This window comes from Anolis sagrei, chromosome 2, assembly GCF_037176765.1.
Source record: "Anolis sagrei isolate rAnoSag1 chromosome 2, rAnoSag1.mat, whole genome shotgun sequence".
Taxonomy (NCBI): Eukaryota; Metazoa; Chordata; class Lepidosauria; order Squamata; family Dactyloidae; genus Anolis; species Anolis sagrei.
The window spans coordinates 29,406,097-29,428,558 of NC_090022.1; the positions used below are offsets into that span (position 1 = coordinate 29,406,097).

The 22,462-nt window shown below is 43.4% G+C and overlaps 1 protein-coding gene across 2 annotated transcripts in view; it reads right to left on the reverse strand.

Annotated features, from left to right (window-relative positions):
- Positions 1 to 22,462, reverse strand: part of CFAP20DC (CFAP20 domain containing) — a 177,580-nt gene that overhangs the window by 102,908 nt on the left and 52,210 nt on the right. For both annotated transcript variants that reach the window (XM_067463435.1, XM_067463434.1), the window contains 2 exons: positions 21,938 to 22,078; positions 656 to 795 (listed from right to left, as the gene is read on the reverse strand). In XM_067463435.1, coding sequence (XP_067319536.1) covers positions 656 to 795; positions 21,938 to 22,078 — 281 coding nt within the window. The remainder of the gene's footprint in view (positions 1 to 655; positions 796 to 21,937; positions 22,079 to 22,462) is intronic.

A 22,462-nucleotide genomic window follows, 5' to 3' on the forward strand; every position in this document is an offset into this window, starting at 1 on the left:
ATTCAATAAGATTGTCTTAAGTATATAGACTGAGTATCCCTTATCTGCAACGCTTGGGTTCAGAAGTGTTTTGGATTTTAGAAATCTGGATAAGGGATGCTCAATCTGTACTTGTTTTGAAGTTTCCAAGTTATTTCTTAACCAAAATGGATTCTCTCCTTTTATGTCCAACTCCTGAGTGAAAGGGTTGTACCTTGGGGACATATTTCTTGGAGGTTAACGCATTAGGAGTGTTGTGTTTGGTGATGGGAAAAGCAGATGCCATTGATGGGGATGACCTAACCTCCCCCTCCCTCCTTTTCCTTGTTCTTTGGCTCACCTTTATCCTTCTTATATCTATTTTTTTTCCTTTCTAGTGAGTGAGCTGAAGGGAGAAGGGCAGGTGGCAGATGACTTCTGAAATTAGACTAAGGGGCAGAGAACTGCCCACCCCACAGAACTGAGGCCCACAGGTTGCCTATCTCTGCCCAAATCAGGGGAATTCCCACTCCATTATAGTAGCAATCCTAACCCAGCCTTTTATTTCAGCAATATGTATATTTAAGGTCATTTTCCCAATGTACATCTTCAACTGTACACATTGTTATATGTCACACATTTTGGAGTTTTTAATGGCTCCAGATTTGTTTTTAGGTAATTAAGAGTGCTTTCCTACCTCCCCAGATGCCCTTGTGCTGAATCTTCGACCAGAAGGTGGAGGTGGACCAAAGACTTTTGATCCAAATGCAATGTGGGATTTATCTTGATTTCTATTATTCCTTGCAGTGGTTGATCCTCTGTTCATTATATGGTCTACTAAACAGTAAAAGAAACCATCAGAAACCTGGTGTCGTGAACAAGTCAACATGTGAATTTAACAGAAAAACTCAATATAATTGTAGTAAGACACTTTTGTTACTAAATGATGCAAAAATTGAAATTCAGATGAAAAATGCACCCTATAGTTTTAACAAAATCTTTCTGGGGCATTTTAGTGAGACCTAATTAATTTAAAGTATTGCAAGGGCTTTTTCTCAGTTGCACAAGCTTTGGGCAATGAACCCAAGAACTCAGATAATGTGACCTCAAATTGCTGTGAACAAAGGTTGAGCAAAAAACTGGCCGTAAGTCAAGCAACTAATAGTCTGTAGGGTGAAAAGAGCAATAATCCGGCCTTTGGAGCAAATTGCCTGCATCACTTCTAATGAACTGAACAACATACTGTGTATATCAGCAGCCTAGATCATGTTATCAAATTTTACTTGCCATGCTGGTTTCTAATCCCATCTCTGTTCAGTTTATCTTGTAAAATATTGCATCTTAAACACAGCATGTTCAGGCAGCAATATCTTTAATTCATGCAATGTCGTGATACAAACTGGTATTATTTTATTAGCATAGCAACACTAACAAATACTGTGAAACAACAACTTTAATTGCTGAACTTTGCTCGATTCCCTTTGGCCAAATAATGGCAAGATTTCAGGCACTATTAAACCCTCTAAATCGTGAGTCAAGTACACTGGATTAAATCAAGATTTTGTAAAAGCTCATAATTAAAAACTATGCCCATTGAAATCAAGGGGAATAAAAACACACTGCTTTGTGTTCCACTAATTTAAGTGTTAAGACTAAGGATGAATTCATCCCAATATCTCTGAGGAAATTAGTTGTGAGGAATGAAAAACAAATATTTTCTTAGACTGGGAATGTGGAGTCATTTACTATTCTAAGCTATTATTATGGATAAACAAGGGGTAGGGGCTCAGCTATTCTCATAAAATAAACTGAGTGGTTGAACTGTTTTCTGCATAACATAACACACATGTGCACACACCAAATGTTTTCTGAAATTTGACAGGCCAGAATCAAAACAAGATCATGTTCGTGTTAATGTTAGGTTCTTTAAAATGTTCCTTTTGCAAATGAACCACTGGAAAGCTTCATATTCACCAAATACACAACCAGTATATTGCAGCGTATTGCAATCTACTGGCCATTAAATGTGTATATTGCAATATATAGTAGACTCTCAGTTAACTGGCATCCATGGGATTTGGTAGATGTCAGATAAAGGTAGTTTCTCATTGCCTAAGATTTACTATTAAAATAGTTCTAACTAATACTGTACCCCATACTATGCCATACCATAAGCTCAGTATTGACTACAATACTGAGCAATTGAAATACAGCAATTAAAAGCAAATTATGACAAATAATGATAAAATCAACTTGATGTATCAGAGTTTTCCAACATTACAAAAACGGCACTGTGAATGCAGTATGCAATGGTAGTTAAATGGCAGTCAATACACTTTTGATAGTTATCGAGAGTCCCAGTTGCTTGAGCTCCAGTTAACCAAGACTATGTTTTTTTGATACTGTATTTTGAATCTAATCTAATTTCTGCTATTCAACATTCAAAAATGATGTTTAACATTGCTATAAAATAAATAACATATAACCTAAGAAAGACAAACAACTTCATAAATTATAAAACAATAGAGTACAGTATTACAATAATTTTTCTTTTTTCATCCAGTGATGGCAATACTTGACTGATTCTAACTTCCTGTAACTTTTTAAAATGATACATTTTCTATAATTTTTAAAATGTTACTTTTTAAAATGATAGATTATACACCACAAATGTCTTCCTTGTATTAAAGCCAACCTGGCTGAGGTTCTGAAAGAGAGACAAATTATATTAGGTCACTATCAGGCCTCCTGCATTAGTTTTCAATTGCTCCATTGTACTTCCAAGTTGTGAAGGGTCTGAACTAAATTACCCATAAAATCGGCTTCAGAACTTTCCTGCATGTAGTAAAAGAGAATAACCTTGTACTCTTTGATAGTTCTTGCCTATACAAAATTGGAAGATTCTAAAATTCTAAGGAGTGATGGAATCACTCCCTCGGGCTGGGTGACCTTTTTCAGTTTAGTATCAATGTCTACAATTTTCTGACTACTTTGTGATGTTCTCTGCCCCCAAATCAATTAGAAAAACAGATTAACTCGAACATTTTCCATTCATGATCAAAGAAACTGACTACAATTAATTGGAAACATCAACACATACAAGGCATGTTGCACTGAAAAACTGGGTATAGTTAAAAGCAGCCTAAAAAGAAGTTTCTGCTTTTAATTAGTACTGAAACAACAATGTTAGAAAATAAACCTTGAAAGATAAAAGATAAAATTTCTAATTAAATCGCAACTCAAACTTTTCAAATGGCTTATGTCCAGGAAGTCCTGGTTTGGGGACTTTGAAAGGATGGGAATGGCATAAGAATTCATTTCCTATTCATAGTGCAAGGTTAAAAATAAAGATTAGATTAAAACTAGAAGCTCAAGGGACTTCTTTTTCTCTAGTTCCCTCACACACAAATGAACTTCGCATAGGTCACAGATGTACCCACTAATTATTTTAACACTTTACCAAGGGCTATATACCTTTGTACTTAGGACGGTGAAAGCTAGAGGTGCACCTTCTAATTGCCTTCCTCAAAATAGTCATTTTATCTTCATTACACTGGCTATTCTCATTATTTTAGGCATTTAATTATGGCTTCTGCTTTTACAGTAATATTTGACAGAATTATTATTATTTATTATTATTTCATTCACTTATACCCCGCCCTTCTCACCCCGGGGGGGATTCAGGGCGGCTTACAGGGGGGGGCACAATTAAATGCCCAAACACAAACAAGTAATACAAAAATAACAATTCAACACTTAAATTAAAACATCAATACATAGTAAAATCCTAAAACCTAAAACAATCTCATGTCAGGGTCCATATATCAGAGTCCAAAGTCCATTCTACTCCGTTTGTCTTTGTCTATTCCCAGGTCCTTGAGTTAATTGTCAGAGTGACCAAAAGCTTGGTCCCACATCCAGGTCTTTAGTCTTTTCCTAAATGCTAGGAGGGAGGTCGCCGATCTAATCTCCCCGGGGAGTGAGTTCCACAGGCGGGGGGCCACCACTGAGAAGGCCCTGCTCCTCGTCCCCGCCAGCCTCGCTTGAGAGACTGGCGGGGTCGAGAGCAGGGCCTCCCCAGAAGATCTTAAACTTCGAGGTGGGATGTAGAGGGAGATCCGTTCGGACAAATACACTGGGCCGGAACCGTATAGGGTTTTATAGGTCAAGACCAGCACTTTAAATTCTGCTCGGAATTGGATTGGCAGCCAGTGGAGCTGACGCAACAGGGGGGTGGTGTGCTCCCTGTACGTCGCTCCGGTGAGCAACCTGGCTGCTTCTCGCTGGACTAGTTGTAGTTTCCGAGCAGTCTTTAAAGGCAACCCCACGTAGAGTGCGTTGCAGTAATCCAGCCGGGATGTGACAAGAGCGTGGACCACCGTGGCCAGATCCGACTTCCCAAGGTACGGGCGCAGCTGGCGCACAAGTTTTAATTGTGCGAAAGCTCTCCCGGCCACCGCTGAGACCTGGGGTTCCAGGCTCAGCGGTGAGTCCAGGATCACTCCCAAGCTGCGAACCTGCGTCTTCAGGGGGAGTGTAACCCCGTCTAACACAGGCTGTAACCCTATACCCTGTTCGGCCTTCCGACTGACCAGTAGGACCTCTGTCTTGTCTGGATTCAATTTCAATTTGTTAGCTCTCATCCAGTCCGATACAGCGGCTAAACACCGGTTCAAGGTCTGGACAGCCTCCTTGGTGACAGGTGAGAAGGAGTGACAGATTTGGACGTCATCTGCATAGAGATAGCATCTTAGTCCGAAACTCCGAATGATCTTTCCCAACGGCTTCATGTAGATGTTAAATAACATCGGGGACAAGATTGAACCCTGTGGGACTCCACACAACAACGGTTGTGGGGCCGAACAGGTGTCACCCAATAACACCTTCTGGGTCCGTCCCTCAAGGAAGGATCGGAGCCACCGCAAAGCAGTGCCTCCGAGCCCCATGTCCATGAGGCGGCCCAGAAGGATACCGTGATCGACGGTATCGAAGGCCGCTGAGAGGTCCAGCAGAACCAACAGGGACACACTCCCCCTGTCTAGTTCCCTGCGCAGATCATCTACCAAGGCGACCAAGGCTGTCTCAGTTCCATGTCCCGGTCTAAAGCCAGACTGTGCCGGATCAAGATAATCAGTGTCTACCAGAAACCCCTGGAGTTGTGTTGCCACCACACGTTCCATGACTTTGCCCAAGTAGGGGAGATTGGAAACTGGCCGATAGTTGTCAAATTGGGTGGGATCCAGTGATGGTTTCTTCAACAGCGGTTTTATAATAGCTTGCTTTAAGCTCGCTGGAAACTCTCCTTTCTGTAAGGAGGTATTAACCATCACCTTCACCCACCCTGCCAAACCCCCTCTGGCTTCCTTGATCAGCCAGGAAGGACAGGGGTCTAGGATGCATGTGGTGGGTCGCACTTCTCCAAGGATCCTGTCCACATCCTCAAGCTGAACCAATTGAAATGAATCCAACAAAACTGGACAAGCAGATGCTCTCGTTACATCCCCAGAGACTGCCGTTAACATGACGTCGAAGCCAGACCGAATCCGCTCAATTTTATCTGCGAAGGATCGAGCAAATGCTTCACAGCGAGCCACCGAGTTATCCGGGGCCTCGCTTTTCGGCGGGTTTAACAGGCCCCTGACAACTCGGAAAAGCTCAGCTGGACGATTCTTCGCTGATGCAATATTGGCTGTGATGAATGTTTTCTGAGCTGCCTCTATTGCCACACCGTAGGACCTTAAAAAGGCATTCAGGTGTGTTTGAGCTAGATTGGTGGGATTCTGGCGCCACACGCACTCTAGCCTCCTCTTCTTTCGCTTCATTGCTGCCAGCTCCTCAGTAAACCAAGAAGCTGGTTTAGCTCGGTTACTCGAGAGGGGGCGTTCCGGAGCGATAGTGTCAATTGCCCTGGTCAACTCCCTATTCCAGCCAGAGACCAGAGCATCGACAGTATCGCTAGCCAAGGAGGTGGAAAAATCCCCAAGAGCCATCAGGAAACCATTTGGATCCATCAGTCTCCTGGGGCGGACCATTCTAATGGGTCCACCACCCCTGCGAAGGTTAGAAGGCACAGTTAGTCTAAAACTGATCAGGTGGTGATCGGTCCATGGCAAAGGGGCGATGGTCGGCTCCTCCATTCCGTCACCCTCATCCCATCCTTGGGTAAAGAATTAGCATCATGCTTGCATTATTATTATAAAAAGTATTACTACTAATAATTAGAAGTACTAGTACTAATTACTACTATTACTACAACCACTATACCACCATTACTGATTTATGTGTATTTTGGAAAGGCTAGACGAAAATGCTGTTGCTGGAAAGAGTATTTTTCATGGATATATAATACTGAATTAACCACTGCTTCAAATCATGTTCATCATGGTTATTGAACCATAATTTCGCTATTTGCCAGAAAAATGTGCTAATATGGTATTTTACTTCTGTGATATTGATAAAATTATGAATATTAACAAGAGAACAAGCTTTTAATAATCATACATGCAGGCTTTCAGCATATTATTGTACATTTATTTATTTCATGTCAAAAGCATTGCATAAAATAAATAAGTATAAAACTGATAAAATAGAAGGAGCACAAGCGGCTTAATACTTTTACTCCGAAAACAGGCCACAGTGACTGCACTGTCTGTAGCTTCAAACAATTCTTCTTCTTTTAAACAGAGGCTGGATGGCCATCTGTCAGGGGTGCTTTGAATGCAATATTCCTGCTTCTTGGCAGGGGGTTGGACTGGATGGCCCATGAGGTCTCTTCCAACTCTTTGATTCTATGTTTCTATGATTCTGTGCATGAGGCAGGGCATTGTGGACAAGCATACAGGTGCAGTTTGCTCTGCTCCACAGTCGCATAAGGTGGAAGATTCTTCTAGGTAGTGCCATTTTGCCAGGTTGTCTTTTGATCTGCCCACTTCACTTCTGAGTCTGAGATCACCATGCTTTTCCTTTTTTCTGAGCAAGAGAGACCTTCAAATAGCTCCACTGTCATGACATGATAGTAGAGCCATTCAGTACTACAAGTAAATTGCTTGAATTCTGAAAATGTCATGTGAATTCTAGATTATCCATGCCATCTCCTGAAATTCAGATTAGGACAAGTCTGAATTTGCCAATCTAATTGCAAAGAAGAGAATGCAACTGTGCAAGGCTCTAAACCACAAAGACACTACATAGCAAGTATGTGTTACTGTTGTAGAAAACAGTAACGTATGTAGATTTATTGAACAAAACAATGTTGCTAGTATTTATCAAATGGTTATTTTTTATGCAGATATGCCATGTTGATAGAATTAATTTACAATAGATTACTAAGTATATTTAAGCAGTGTCCCTGGGTTACCCATGAGAACAAGTAGAATGACATACTGTCTGAAGTGTGATCAAATGCATTGAGTACAATAAAAGGATTTCATCTAAGGTTAGTTCACACTTGAGAAAGTAACAGACTAAGGCAAACATTTGGAGATGTATCCATACTGCTATATTGTGTGTCTCAATGTGAAACAATGTAATTTCTACATAAATGCACCACTCCATATCCAGAAGCACAGCACGGAAACAACCAAAGCCTAAATGCATTGCTGCTTTGGAAGCAAAAACATTCAGGAGAGGAGAGCGCTAATTTTTAAGTACATTACCAGTTTTGATTTGTGTTTCGTTGTCATTAGCAAGTTGAATGGCTGAATTTAAGTGACCACATTTGATTTTGTGTTCAATTAAACCATGGTTCCATTACAGAGGGGGGGGGGGGGGACCCCATTTCCTACTATTTTATATTGACTAACAGACAGTACATATTCTAGGCTGGAAATTGAAGGAATTAACAACAGAAAAAATTAGCCAAATTAGACACATAATGATGGACTGGATCTATGCTGGTTTTATTAATTTTGTTGAAAGCATTCAAAACACCAAAATTGTTCTTCAATGGCACATAATTATATTTGTAATTCAGGGAAATTACTTGCACACAATGAATTAGAACTTTTACCCTAGTAAATGTCGAAGGGGGGAAGAAAGAAGGAATAGCCCTTTAGTAGGGGCACACATAGGGAACAGAGAAACAATGTAACTTTTCAGCCATTCACTTCATATGTAGTGCCTGGATAAAGAGAAAGGACTTTTACTGTAGTCAAGCCTGGTCTTACAGTTAAGCAGATTGGGGCATCACTGCCACTCCATGAATACTGGGGACAGCAGTGCCATGTCTCTATTTTCTCCCTGAGAAGCTTAATATTTCTATTTTTTCAGAGGACAAAACTTTATGTTCCACACACGCTGTCCTATATCCTTATACCAGCTTGCTGTCACGAGATATATGGAGGGGCTTGTTCCACAGTAGGGGATAAAGTAAAGTTCAATTTCCAGTCCAATTGGTTGATGCACTGGGAAAGGAGCATGTGTCATCTTGTCCTTTGAATCCAGAATCAAAGTATCTTCAGCTAGTTCTGGTTCTGGTTTGCCCCATTATTTATTGTGCTGTGTGTAGGGAAGTGCATTCTGTTCTCATTGTGGCTTTGACTCATTTCCCAGTTATAGTAACCCTAAGGAGAATCCATCACAATTTTGTTAGAAAGATGTGTTAAGAAGAGGTTGGCCATTGCTTTCCTTTGAGGCTGAGAGATTGTCCCTTGCCCTTGGCAATATAGTGGATTTCCATGGCTGAGTAGGGATTTGAAGCAGGGTCTCCCAGAGTCCTGGTTCAACCATCAAACCATTGAATTCAGTACATTCCCTAAAATTCTTGGTATCTGAAATACATGAAGTGTGGTGAGGGGCACAGAAAGAAGGGGATGCCAATTTAAAACATGATTTTTGCTGCCAGAAAATTGACACAACAGGAGAAAAGGAAAAAAAAGATAGACACACATGTTTGGAGGGATTGGGAAGATAGCCACATTCAAGATGATACTGCAACAGCAGTGTTTCCAGTATTCTTAGTGGGTGGAATTTTTGATTAGCACTATGGACGTGTATATAAATTTATCCAGTTTCTTTTGATTTTCAAACTGAGTAAGTACAGAGTACAAGAGAGAATAAATTCTTTCAGGCTATAATGTGCTAACTTCACCTCCACTGTATAAGGGATTTAGCTGGAGATTTATGGAATAGGAAGCTTCAGAAAACATACTATTCTGATTATAACTTTCTTGTTCAGAAGAAAGTGAAATAAGACATGTTTCTTTTATTTTCAACTTTTAGAAACCTTCATAATTACACTGCCTATGTGGTACCTAGGCAGATCACTTGAAAATTATCTCCTTTCCTCTGTTTCGAGGTGTTCAGTGACAAATGATTGGTTAATAAAAATCCCAACATATTGTGGCCTGCAGATGCTCTCAAAGGCTTTCTTTGGGGATTGCTTGGAATTTAGCTTTAGAAATGTCTAGTGTTGAAACTTTATATACAATGTACTGGATGAAAAGAAGATGCTACTGAACAAGGTCTTTTAGAGCAGAAACAGGCAGAATGCCTTCGTTTTTATTAATAAATCATGCATCACTCAGCTCCTTGGGTCTTGTCTCCTGTTTTCTGCTGATTATTGGGTGCTCTACAATTTTTATTTCATTTCATATGTATATCTCTATACACATAATAAAAGTAAAGTGAAGATATGTATGTGTGTATGTGGCTAGGGCGCCCACTTTCACAGACAGACTTCCACTTCCACAAACAGCTATGATCCCTACCTATGAGAAGACACAAAAGGCCCTCCCTTCAATGACATCGCAGCTTATAGTGAGCACCATGAACATGTACAACCCCTCCCAGTGTCTTCCACAAACACAAGACTACTAACTACCCAAGTGAAGGCTTTCATTCGGGGACAGTTTCATCCTAGATTTTATGTGTTTCCTCCACCACAGACATCTCAGTCTTTCTGACTCTTTCCATTAATGTGGAATTTGCATGATCCTGCCCACTGCCTCTCCCTTAACCCTTTCCTACTCTTTCCCGTGGCACACAATAAACAGAGCAGAACTGATCAGCCACTGAACATATTGGAGGGTTTGGGGGGATTGATGCAGCATGATGGAAGTTGTAGTTCACCCTGCATCAAGGCAGAGCATTGTGACCCCCACTGACAATGGACCTGGATCATATACGGCATACAGAACCCTCACAACCAACAAAAAACACAAGAGGTCTTTGGGAGAATTCATCTTGATTTATAGGAACTGCAGTTCACCCACATCCAGAGAGCATTGCGAACCCAAACAACAATGACTCTAGACCAAACTTATACATACCCAATATACCCAAATATGAATACTGGTGGGTCTTGGGGGGGAATTGCCATTGGCATCAGTCTGTTGTAGTTATTGGGATTTAAAGTTCACCTGCAATCAAAGAGCACCTTGAATCTCACCAAAGATGGACCTGGACCTAACTTGGTGCATAGAACTCCATGACCAACAAAAAATAATGGGGGGCTTTGGGGGGAATTCAACTTGATTTGGGGGAGTTGTAGTTCACCTGCAACCAGAGAAATCATGAAGGATGGACCTGAATCAACCTTGGCACACAGAACCACCATGACCAACTCAAAATACCGGAGGGGGCTGGGGGAACTGACTAATTTCTGGAAGTTGTAGTTCACATACATCCAGAGACACTGTGATCATCACCAATCTGGACCAAACTTGGCACACAGAACCCATATGACTAACTCAACCTACTGGGGAGGTTTAAGGGGACTGATGGGAGCTGTAGTTTATCCTGTAGCCAAAGAGCACACTGAACCCCACCAATGATGCATCTAGAGCAAATGTGTTCAACATGACAAACTTTAACTACTGATGGAGTTTCAGAGGGTTAACCTGGCATGATGAGAGTTGTAGTTCACCCACAGCCTTATGCATTTTGTAAACTTTTAAAAAAATGACATTTTCAAAAAAACTGGGCAACACCGGGTATCCAAGTTAGTAATTATAAGTTGCTTACCTGTAACTGTAGTTTCCTGAGTAGTCACCTGTGAATTCGTACATTTGGTATCCCTGCGCTTGCGCAATACAACTTTTCGGAACCTTCTAGAAAGAAAAAGAAACTTCTAGCCCTCAGCTAGGCCCGCCCCCCCTCCTCCCGAGTATATATAGCCCGAGGGCGGGACTAGCCGTCAGTTCTCTTAGCCGCAAAAAACAGCTAAACGGCGTGGCATGATACTCGAGGGGAGGAAGGGCGGGTATGTACGAATTCACAGGTGACTACTCAGGAAACTACAGTTACAGGTAAGCAACTTATAATTTCCTGTCGTAGTCACTGTGAATCGTACATTTGGTAGATTAGCGAGCATCTATCTTGGCAGGCGGGATCATGCCACTGCCGAAGACAGTACCGCTCTACCAAATTCCATGTCCTTTTGGGAAACAGCGTCCACCTTATAATGTGACACAAAGGTCAGAGGGGACGACCAAACAGCGGCCCGGCAGATGGCATCTAAGGACACTCCCCGTAAAAAGGCTGTTGACGTCGCCACAGCCCTAGTGGAGTGACCCCGTATCTGCAACGGCAGATCTTTGCCAACCAGGCGGTAACATAAACGAATAACGGAAACTATCCAAGAGGAAAACCTCTGGGAAGACAAAGGAAGACCAATGGCATCACTACGATATTTTATGAATAATCTAGGAGTCTTCCGCAACGGGGCTGTCCTATCCACATAGAAAGCGAGAGCTCTGCGTACATCAATCAAATGCAAAGCACGCTCCGCAGGCGTAGTTGGGTTTTGGAAGAACCCCGGAAGCACCAGTTCTTGAGATATGTGAAAACGAGTAGCCACCTTAGGGAGAAACCCCACATCTGTACGCAAGACTACCCTATCACCGTGAAACTTAAGATAGGGTGGGTCTACTCGTAATGCACATAGCTCGCTGGAGCGTCTGGCAGATGTAATCGCCACCAAAAAGGCTGTCTTCCATGACAGAAATGAAAGGTCGACCCTAGCCAATGGTTCAAAAGGGGGTTTTGATAAGCAGTTCAACACAAGCTCTAAGCTCCAAGAGGGAGCGATCGGGGCCACTGCAGGCCTGATGTTAGCAAATCCACGCAAAAAGGTCCTGACCACAGGGTCTATAAAACATGACGGCAAACCCGATTTCCTTCTAAACCAGGAAATCGCCGCCAGGTAACATTTTAACGAAGAGTGAGATAAACCCAAATCCGCTAGGGACACCAGGAAGTCCAAAATAACAGAAGTCTCAACAGTGATAGGGTCAAGTCCCCTTGAACGGACAAACGAACTGAATTTCGCCCATTTATAGATGTAAGAGCGTTTCGTTGAGGGCCTGTGAGCAGCATCAATGATTGCTAGCACTGGAGAGGATAATGTTCCAACTGAAGCTAGGGGGGCGGAAGGATCCTCCATGCCGTGAGCTTCAGTCTGTCCACCCCCGGGTACAAGACCTGGTCGTTCTGCGAAGTTAGAAGGTCGAGCCTGTCGGGAAACCGGAAGAATACTCCTCTCGCCATTTGGTGGAGTGGGGCAAACCAGGGCTGGCGAGGCCACCACGGGGTTATTAAAATGCACCGTGCGCTTTCCCTTTGGATCTTGGCCACCACCCTCAAAAGAAGGGGAAAGGGAGGAAACGCGTACACAAGTCGAGTCGACCAGTCTAGGAGGAAGGCATCCCCCAGGCACCCTAACTCTATCGAGGCCTGGGTCCGAGCGCAGAACAGATCGCACTTCGAGTTGGCGTGAGTCGCAAACAGATCCACTTCCGGGGTGCCCCATGACAGAAAGAGTCTCCGGACCTCTTCGTGGTGAAGGGACCATTCGTGGTGCGTGAGAGGACTCCGGCTGAGCGTGTCCGCCAGCAGGTTCTGCTCTCCCGGAAGATGTGTTACTAAGAGGTGCACTCCTCGGTCCAGACACCAATTCCAAATTCGAATCGTTAGGGACAACAAAGGAAGAGAGTGGGTGCCCCCCTGTTTGTTGAGATAGTACATCACCGTGGTGTTGTCGGTGAGGATTTGTACTATCTGGCCCCTTATGACCCTTTCGAATGAAAGTAGCGCCTTTTCGACCGCGAGAAGCTCTAACATGTTTATGTGAAGGGTGTTTTCTTCTCCTTCCCACACGCCTTGAGCGATGAGCCCCTCGGAATGGGCACCCCAACCCATGAGGGAGGAGTCCGTAGTGATCACCCGAGTGGGGCGTGGTGGGTGAAACGGTAGTCCCGCACAGACCCACAGCGCATCCTGCCAGCAATAAAGGGAATGGCGAACAGTTGCCGGCAGCGTAAGTCGCATGGAAGGGTTGTCCACAAGCGGGTTGAACGTTGAGACAAACCATGACTGGAGGGGCCGCATGCGCAACCTGGCATACGGGGTAACAGACGTGGTGGACGCCATGTGTCCCAACAGGATCTGGATCTGCTTGGCTGACACCGACGGGGAGCGCATGACCTGTAGCACTATTTCCCTCAGGTTGTTGAAGCGGTCTGGTGGCAGGAAGGCCTTCTGGGAGACCGAGTCCAGCATGGCACCGATGAAGCTGATCCGCTGAGAGGGGCACAGGGACGACTTGTCGAGGTTCACCACCAAGCCGAGCGACTGGAGAAGGGACAGAACACAAGAGATTTGAGATTGGAGTTGGTCCCTCGACCTCGACACAATCAGCCAGTCGTCAATATAGGGGTACACTGTAACGCCTCTCGTACGTAAGTACGCGGCCACCACCGACATACACTTTGTGAACACTCGGGGGGCCGTGGACAACCCAAAAGGAAGAACATTGAAACAGTAAGCTTTGTCTCCCACCATGAAGGCGAGGAATCTCCGGTGATGGTGTGCAATGGATATGTGGAAATACGCGTCTTTCAAATCGACGGTAGCAAACCACACCCCCTTAGACAACAATGGTAAAATGGAGGCGAGAGTGACCATTCTAAATTTCTTTGACCGAATGTGTTTATTAAGATGTCTCAGGTCAAGGATGGGACGCAGCCCACCACCGCGTTTCGAAACCAGAAAATAACGGGAAAAGAAACAGTATTTGAAAACAGAAGGGTCCAGAGGTGAAATGGCCTCTTTCTCAAGTAACATTTGCACTTCTTGTAACAGAGGGGCTGATGGCACTGTGCATCGGATAAGGCCTACTCTAGGCGGGTCGGAAAATTCAATTTCATAACCATTAGTAACAATAGAGAGCACCCAACCATCAGTGGTGATGTCAGACCATGACTGACGGAATGGAAACAATCTATCACCAAACACTGGAGAAACAGAGGGCAGGGGAGGTTGAACAACAGGGTTGGGGTTAACTGCAACAGGCAGAATTGGATCACATTCCCCATAAGTGGTAACAGAATCCCTTCCATCAAAGACGCTTCTTTGGCCCCTGCTGAGCCTTGGACTTATTCCCGAACCCTTGACCGCGGGACCTGGGAAAATAGGGGGTTCGTCGACTCCCTTGAAACCTGGAGGAAGAGTTGTTGCTCCTGCCCCTAAAGGTATTACCATAAGAATTTCCATAACCTCTACGAAACCCAGAGGAGGGTAAATTCCACCTCTGGCGCTGTTGAGGGTAGGGTTGCCAAGCATACCCGAATTTCCCTGCGGCTTGTCTCACGTCTTGTTTCTGCTTTAAGTTGTCATCTGTCTGTGGGTTGAAAAGGCCCTCCTCGTGGAAGGGAAGGTCCTCCGCGAGGGCCTTCCCTTCCTCAGACAAATTAGACGCACGCAACCACGCGTGCCTTCTCATTGAGGTTGCAGTGGAGTATAAGTTACCTGCAGCCTCGGCCATATGCTTGGCTGCATCCTTTTGCATCTTAGACAGCACAAGTGCCTCTCCATGTATGGCCCTAGGAAAACGCTGCTGGTCAGCTGGTAACAGTTCGATGTACTCTAGCATTTTTCCCCACAGAAACGTTTGGTAACCACTAGCGTATGTGGCGTAGTGGGCCATCCGGGTAAACAACCCAGCAGAGAGGTGTGCCTTTCTACCTAGGGCATCGATTTTCTTGCCCTCTCTGTCAGGGGGGGCTGTGAGTGAATTTTTAGGCCTCTTGGTCTTTGCCACCTCGGCGACCACCGTATTAGGTCTTGGAGGCGTCGAAACCCATTTGGCCGACGAGACATCAATTCTATACAACAAATCTAGCCGTCGGGGAATTGCTGGGACCAGAGACGGAGACATGTCGGAGACCTTTGCTAGTTTAAGGAGGTAGGGGAGCACGGGCAAAGGAGATGCAGGGGTTATAACCTGCTCCTCCGAAGGAAACATCGGATCCTCCACATGTTCGGGAGGTTTGGGGGCGGGGATGTTTAGTGCCTTGATCATTCTATCAATGAGTGCAGCAAATTTATTGACATCCGCTGGGTGAATAAATGATGTATTTTCCCCCTCCCCATGGTTTGCAGTGTCAGCCTGATCCTGATCCGAGTCTGAGCCATCCAGATCAGGGGCCCTTTGATCCAAGCCCTCGGGCAGCAAGGTCCCTGCCGGTCTTATAGGAGTAGAATCACCTTGCAGGTTGCCCTGGGAGGTAGCCAGGGTGGTGGTAGCGGTGCCAGATAAGTCACCTTGGGTGCAGGCAGGCAAGGCCAAAGCAGAGCACGACGACGTTGCTCCACAAGGTGCACCAGGTAAGTTTAAGTCAGTAGAATTCAGTACAAAGGAGGCTCCGCACGGAGGGGCCCTCACAGGATCATGCTGAGAAGAAGTGGAAGGCTGGGCACTAGGCACTGGAGGGCAAACAGCTGGAGGAGGTGGTGCCCTGGAGATCGTCGCTACCGGCATCGTTGTGGTGGGCAAGGCAGGCGGGGGGGCCTGCACAAATATCAACTGGCCTGAAGGGCCCATTTGCCAGAAGCCCGGGCAGGGAGGTGGGGCCATGGATGAACGGTGCCAGCGGGAACGCCTGGAGGCCCGGGATCGTCTGCTCCGCCTGGAGCAGGTCGATGAGCAGGAGGATGAAGAGGACGAAGTCGAGGAGGAGCGAGACCGCCTGGAGGTCGATCGACGTCGATGTCTACGCGACCTCGCGCTCCTCCTGGATGGGGACCTCGACCGCCTGGGCCTCGCGCTGCGGCGTCGCTGGAGGTCGCTGCCAGAGCTGGGGCGGCATCGCCGATATCGGCGCATCAGGGGCTCCTTCCATGACAGGTTCCTCTCCTCTCGGAGTGCCCTCGGCTGCTGTATGGCCGTGAGGGGAGGGCTCTTCGACCCCCCCCGAGCCCGAGGGAGGCGGAGTTGCGAGGGCTCCATCTTGGAGCAGAACTGGCGGTGACGGTAACACAGGCGCCGCAGCAGCCGCCGCTGACACCGGTGGCACCACGGATTCTCGAGCCCGGGTCAGCGGCGGAGGCGAGGGCATCGGCGCCGGCGCAGTAGGAGGAGTCAGGGAGGCCGGCGCTATGGCGGGCGCATGCGCAGGCAGCGGGGTCGACGTCGAAAGCGTCACCCGAGGTGTCTCGGCTGCCTGCAGAGGGCGCACCGCTCCAGTTGGAGTCTCGGGAGCCAGCAAAGGCGCCATGGCGCTGCGGCCCTCCAGCGGTCTTCCCGCTCTATCTTCCAAGGTTCTTCCTTGTGAGGGAGCCCGGCCGCCATCTTGAGGCCCTTTAGGTTTGGGCCTCTTGGCCTTCTTCTTGGCCGTCCCAGCGGAGGCAATCAGGAAAGGTAGGTCTGGGCGCTCGGTGGTTTGTGCCGGGGCGGAGGGAGGCATGAGAGCCCTCTCATAGAGCGCCGCCCGGAGCCTAGACACTCTATTTTTCCTCGTTTGAGGAGTAAAGGAGAGGCATATGGCACAAGACTGGGTCAAGTGAGCCTCCCCTAAGCAAGTGAGGCACAGCGTGTGCCCATCTGTATCCGGGAGGATATTGGGGCACTTGACGCACTTTTTAAAGGAGGTGGTAGCCATAGCGAGAGGCTATCAAGGAGATTCGTCAATTCCAATCTGGGTCAAGTACCTTATAGACAGTCCAATCGATCGTAGTGCCAAAGGGCTAGGCAGAAGAGTCGTCAAAAAGAGAGTCCAAAGTTCAAAAACCGAGTCAAAGATATAGAGAATCGCAAGTCACAGAAGGTTCTCAAAGCTGTCACAAGCGGATTAAGAGAACTGACGGCTAGTCCCGCCCTCGGGCTATATATACTCGGGAGGAGGGGGGGCGGGCCTAGCTGAGGGCTAGAAGTTTCTTTTTCTTTCTAGAAGGTTCCGAAAAGTTGTATTGCGCAAGCGCAGGGATACCAAATGTACGATTCACAGTGACTACGACAGGAAACAGAACAGTGTCAATGCAGTTACCACTGACAATAGTTTCTATACTCAATGTTGCAGTGATCTCTCCCTTGTCATGCATGATGTGATGATACATTGGAAATGGAAGATTACACTAAGGAAGTGTTCTATACAAAATGAAATGCAAGAAAACAATAATAGTAATAATAATAGTAGTAGTTATTAGCATCATCATTGCAATCATTATTATTTCTTACTCATTCTCCATATGGATTGAGGCGGAGAACACCAGATTAAAATATAGACACACAACACAGCTGAAAACACGAACACCAATTAAAAATACATAATCAGTTAAAAGAGCATAACATGTTTAAGAAGCATAAAGACATAATATATTCATAATTTATAAACTCGCAATTTAAAAAACCTATCTCTATAGGCTTGCCAGAAGAAATTGGTCATTAATGCTGTTTTAAACAAACCCAGCAGTTGAATAGCTTCTGGCAAGTCATTCCACAAGTTAGCCTTAAATATGTTAGTTTTGACACAAGTCCTACATGTTTATCCCTCTGAAAGTGAGAAAGAGCAATAGTGAGAGAATCAAGTACACATCAAAATCTAGAATGGCCAGATAAATCTGTGAGGACCTTTAGGTATGTTAATTCTGTAATGGATTTTAACAGAAGTAGCATTTTACAGGGGATCATGGTGACAGAGGCTAACCTAAAGACAAATTTGAGGAGGGTGCTTGGATGTGTTACATAGATAATCTGGTTTGGTAACTGACTAGGGACATGATGTTTCTTGGTACTTGATAATGATCCATCTCTGAATAATTCTGCCAACAAATAGGTTAGTTGCAGTGATGTGGTACTGCTAATGTCCTAGGTCCAAGCAGATAACACTATGTAACATGATTTTTGATCCTGGCTTATAAATATCATCTTCTAATTGGTTCTATCATAAAAACATGTTTCTATAAACATGAAAAAAAGTTTATTAAACTGCAAAAACTTCGTTTCTGTGGGACATCCTGCAGCACATTTTGCTATAGTTTTTAATAAATACCTCATCAAATCTCAATTAATTCAATATAGTTGTGGCAGCCACAAAGACAAAGTTTCTGGAGTATAACAACTACTTTCAAAGTAAGTACCGCACAATTAAACAGGAATAACACTTTCAAACCAGGAGTAGAATGTTGTTCAAATTGTGTTACATAGTGTAATGAGCAAGTTGGGCCAATTCAGCCTCAGCATCTTAGTTAATTTAAACTTGAAACTAAATAAATCTAAAGTTCTATACTACCTGCCCTCTGTATCCATGGATTCTGCACCTATCTATTTAAGCATCCATGGCTTGAAAACATTTAAAACAATTCCAAAAAAGGAAACCATGATTTTGCCGTTTTATGTTTACTATGTCATTGTATATCACAGGACTTGAGCACCCACGGATTTTGTATACATGGGGGTCCTGGAACCAAACACCAGGGGATACCAAAAAGACATTGTATAAGGAACGTTTATATTTACATAAACATCTCAATAATGTTAGTATAGCTGCATGATTCATTATTTGTTGTAGGGTACTGAATGCATGTTTACCCCATCGTGTTATACTTGTATGAAATCATAATACATTTTCACTAAAGGACATATTTAAGTTGAGTAATCAGCAAAGTAGTTTTTATTTCATGCATAAAAATATTAATAGCATCATTAAAACTTTTGAATGAATCCATCCAATGTACCCATACTCATCTTTACCCCTCCCCATATGATTTTATGTCATGCATCATAGTGTCCTTGAACTTTAAAATAAAAGACATTGAAATACCTAGATGAAGTCTTGAATTTTTATTCAAACATATAATTAAATGGCTTATAAAATTAAAGCAGATCAGGCTGTTATATAGAGTAAGAAATAAAAAAATAAAAAAATAATTATACCCCTAAGTGGTTATCCAAAATTAAATGAACTCTATTACCTTTTTGTTTTCATTATATTAGACACAGAAGTACTACTATGGTAAAACTTAAATCATTTACCATTCTTATTTTGTTGCCATTCATATTAATAAAGATCTTTTTTCATCATGGAATTTAACAGAGAAACTGTACTTTCTTTTCATGAAAGGTATTAACATGTCTATTCTTGAAAGGGGACAACAGTTTGGCAAGTATTTCTTTCTTTAAATTGAAACTTTGAGCAAATTTAATATGGTATGAGGCTTAGTGCTGACATAAGTGGCCTTGTCTTGCATAGAACAATCAAAAAGGAATTCTGAAGGGCAGAATATTTCAATGACTTCATCCTCTACTTGTTCTCCAAAATAGCTCAAGTATAATTCCCTAAATTTGTTCCTTCTTCTTTGTCTAGAGCAGTGGTTCTCAACCTTCTTAATGCCACAACCTCTTAATATATTTCCTCATGTTGTGGTGACCCCCAACCATGAAATGATTTTCATTGCTACTTCATAACTGTTATCAATCATAATGTAATCCTGATATACAGGATGCATTTTCATTCACTGGACTAAATTTGGCACTAATATCCGATATGACCAAATTTGAATATTGGCAGGGTTGGGGGGATTGCTTTTGTCATTTGGGAGTTGTAGTTGCTGGGATTTATAGTTCACCTACAATCAAAGAGCATTCTGAACTCTACCAATGATGGAATTGAACCAAACTTGGCACACAGAACTCCCATGACCAACAGAAAATAGTGGAAGGGTTTGGTGGGCATTGACCTTGAGTTTTGGAGTTGTACACAGACAGATGTTGACAAACATGGCACGAATACTCAATATGCCCAAATGAGAACACTGATGGAGTTTGGGGAAAATAGACCTTGACATTTGGGAGTTTTAGTTGCTGGTTTTATACTTCACCTACAATCAAAGAGCATTCTGAAGCCCACCAACAATAGAATTGGGCCAAACTTCTCACACAGAAAGCCCATGTATTGAAGAGACTCACTAGTATGAGCATCCCTCCAGCCTTTACGCTCTCCCTTGCCTGCACATGTGTACCACGCTGCCATGCGCCAAGCTCACCTGCTCTCCCATCCCATTTGGAGTCTCAAAAACAGCCTTCCCCTTGGCTGAGAGGCCAAGGAGGGCTTTTGGTGGGAGGATTCCAAAAAGGAAGAGGAGGACAGGCGGAGAGATCTTCAGCTTTCTCTGTCAAAGAGGTTCCTAAGACCATCAGAAATATATGTTTTCTGGTGGTCTTTGGCGATCCCTCTGAAATTGCCTCATGACCCCCCAAGGAGTCCTGACCCCCAGATGGAGAAATGCTGGTCTAGAGACCATCATTTTTTTCAAGGAATAACAAGCAGAGTTACTATAAAAACAGACATATGGATGAAGTCCAACACAAAACCATAATGCCTTTTCTGAGAACAATTGATACGAAAAGGAGATTCTGAAGAGGTACAGTTATGCCTTGCCTTCTCTCTTAGAGACCAGATGAAAAACAGTAATTTATGAAAGCAGCGTAAAGCCTGACCCTTCTGCAATACTTTTTTACTGACTAGCTATAAACACTATTTATTTATTTATTATCTTGACTTTCTCACAACACATAATTCAAGACAGCTATCCATCAATCTATACAGAAGTAAAAGGAAGTTACCCAAACTTCATCACATCCTAATACAGCCAAGAAATGGAATATAACTTAAGACTGTGCAAAATTATAGGGCAGGTCTCTATAAACAAGAACTGACTCAGTTCTCTAGTTTGTGAATTTGGATGTACAAAATAGGTACTATATTAAGCTAGGGTGATGGAAACTGAAATTTTCAAAGGTAAAATGAGCTCTCCTCTCCTATTCTGGTGTCCACAAGTACATCCCTTTGCTTTCTTACAAGAAAATGAATACTTGGAATTCATATTCAAGGGGCTACTGCTAGTGGTACACCTTGACACTATGTTATAATTCAAATGGTAGATGACTGGTTTCATTGAAAGGGACATGCAAGTATATAAAACCAGGATGCAACTCATATGAATCAATTCCTTAAGACTCATTTTGTCAGATTAACTCTTTTCCCATCAGATATCTGGGTATGCCAATCATTTGATTATTCTGATGTGTAACCTCTACTCAGGAGAAGAGGCCACCATCAGGACAGAATCTGGAGAAATTTAATTGTTTCCAATGAGAAAAGAGGTCAAGCAAGACTGCATTTTATCAGCCTATTTAATGTGTGTATGGTGAACATGTCATAGGTAAAACTGGATTACACTGAAAGAAAGGAGGAGAAAAAAAATTGGAGGAAGGAACATCAACAATTTAAGACATGCAGAGGATACCACTGGTAGAAAATGTAAAAGACTTGGCGTGATTATTGAAGAAAGTCAAGGAAAAAAGTGAAAAGGCTGGTTTACAGCTAAGCATTATCAAAACAGAAACTAGGATTTGGAAGGGGAGCTGCGTATGAATTAGATAAGATCCTTACAAATAACAATGTAGCATTGAATACCAAGGTTAGAAGCGACATGGTATTGTTTTTATTTATTTTTTTGGTGTGGCAATATGGTACAGCCCCATAGGGGAATGTGCCTATGAAATGTCCACCACCAGTACATGTTTGTGGGTTGTCTTGTTTATAAATTTACTCAAGATTTTTGTGCATTACTGTTCATTCACAGAACAAAAGCAATGTGAATTGGCTCATGATTGAAGAAGACATGGTCCTGAAAACATTTTTGATGTTTTTAATCAAACAAGTAGTGTATTTCATTAAAAAGCATTAGTCTTACAACCTACCTAATTCTGGTGAGGTTAAGAGTCGACCTCCACATTTTTGTTCTGTTTGACGAAGCTTGTTCATATTCAGTAGTTGTGTGACTTGTGGTACATCTGAATTTAACTGACAGGTTCGGGGAATAGTATCTATTGGTCCAGAAACTGTGAAATGAAAAATCATTGTAAATCCTTGGGGAAAAATTGCAAAAGCATTACTTATGTATTTCATTTGTATGCCTCCTTTCTCCCAGGGTGGGACCCAAGGTGGCTCCCAAAGTAAATAAATAAAAATAAGTTTTTAAAAAATAAAAATAAAAACATTCTCACATCTAACAATATAAAATCATTTAAGAGACAAAACTCGTGGCCTTCAGGTCATTTCTGACTTATAGCAACTCTATGCTGATACTGGTGAGTTTTCATGGTAAGATTAGTTCAGAGAGGGTTTCCCTGAGGCTGAATGGGGTGTGATTTTCCCAAGTTTTCCAGAGTGCTTCCATTGACAAATGGGGATGTGAACCTTTGTTTCCCAGGGGCTTAGTTTAA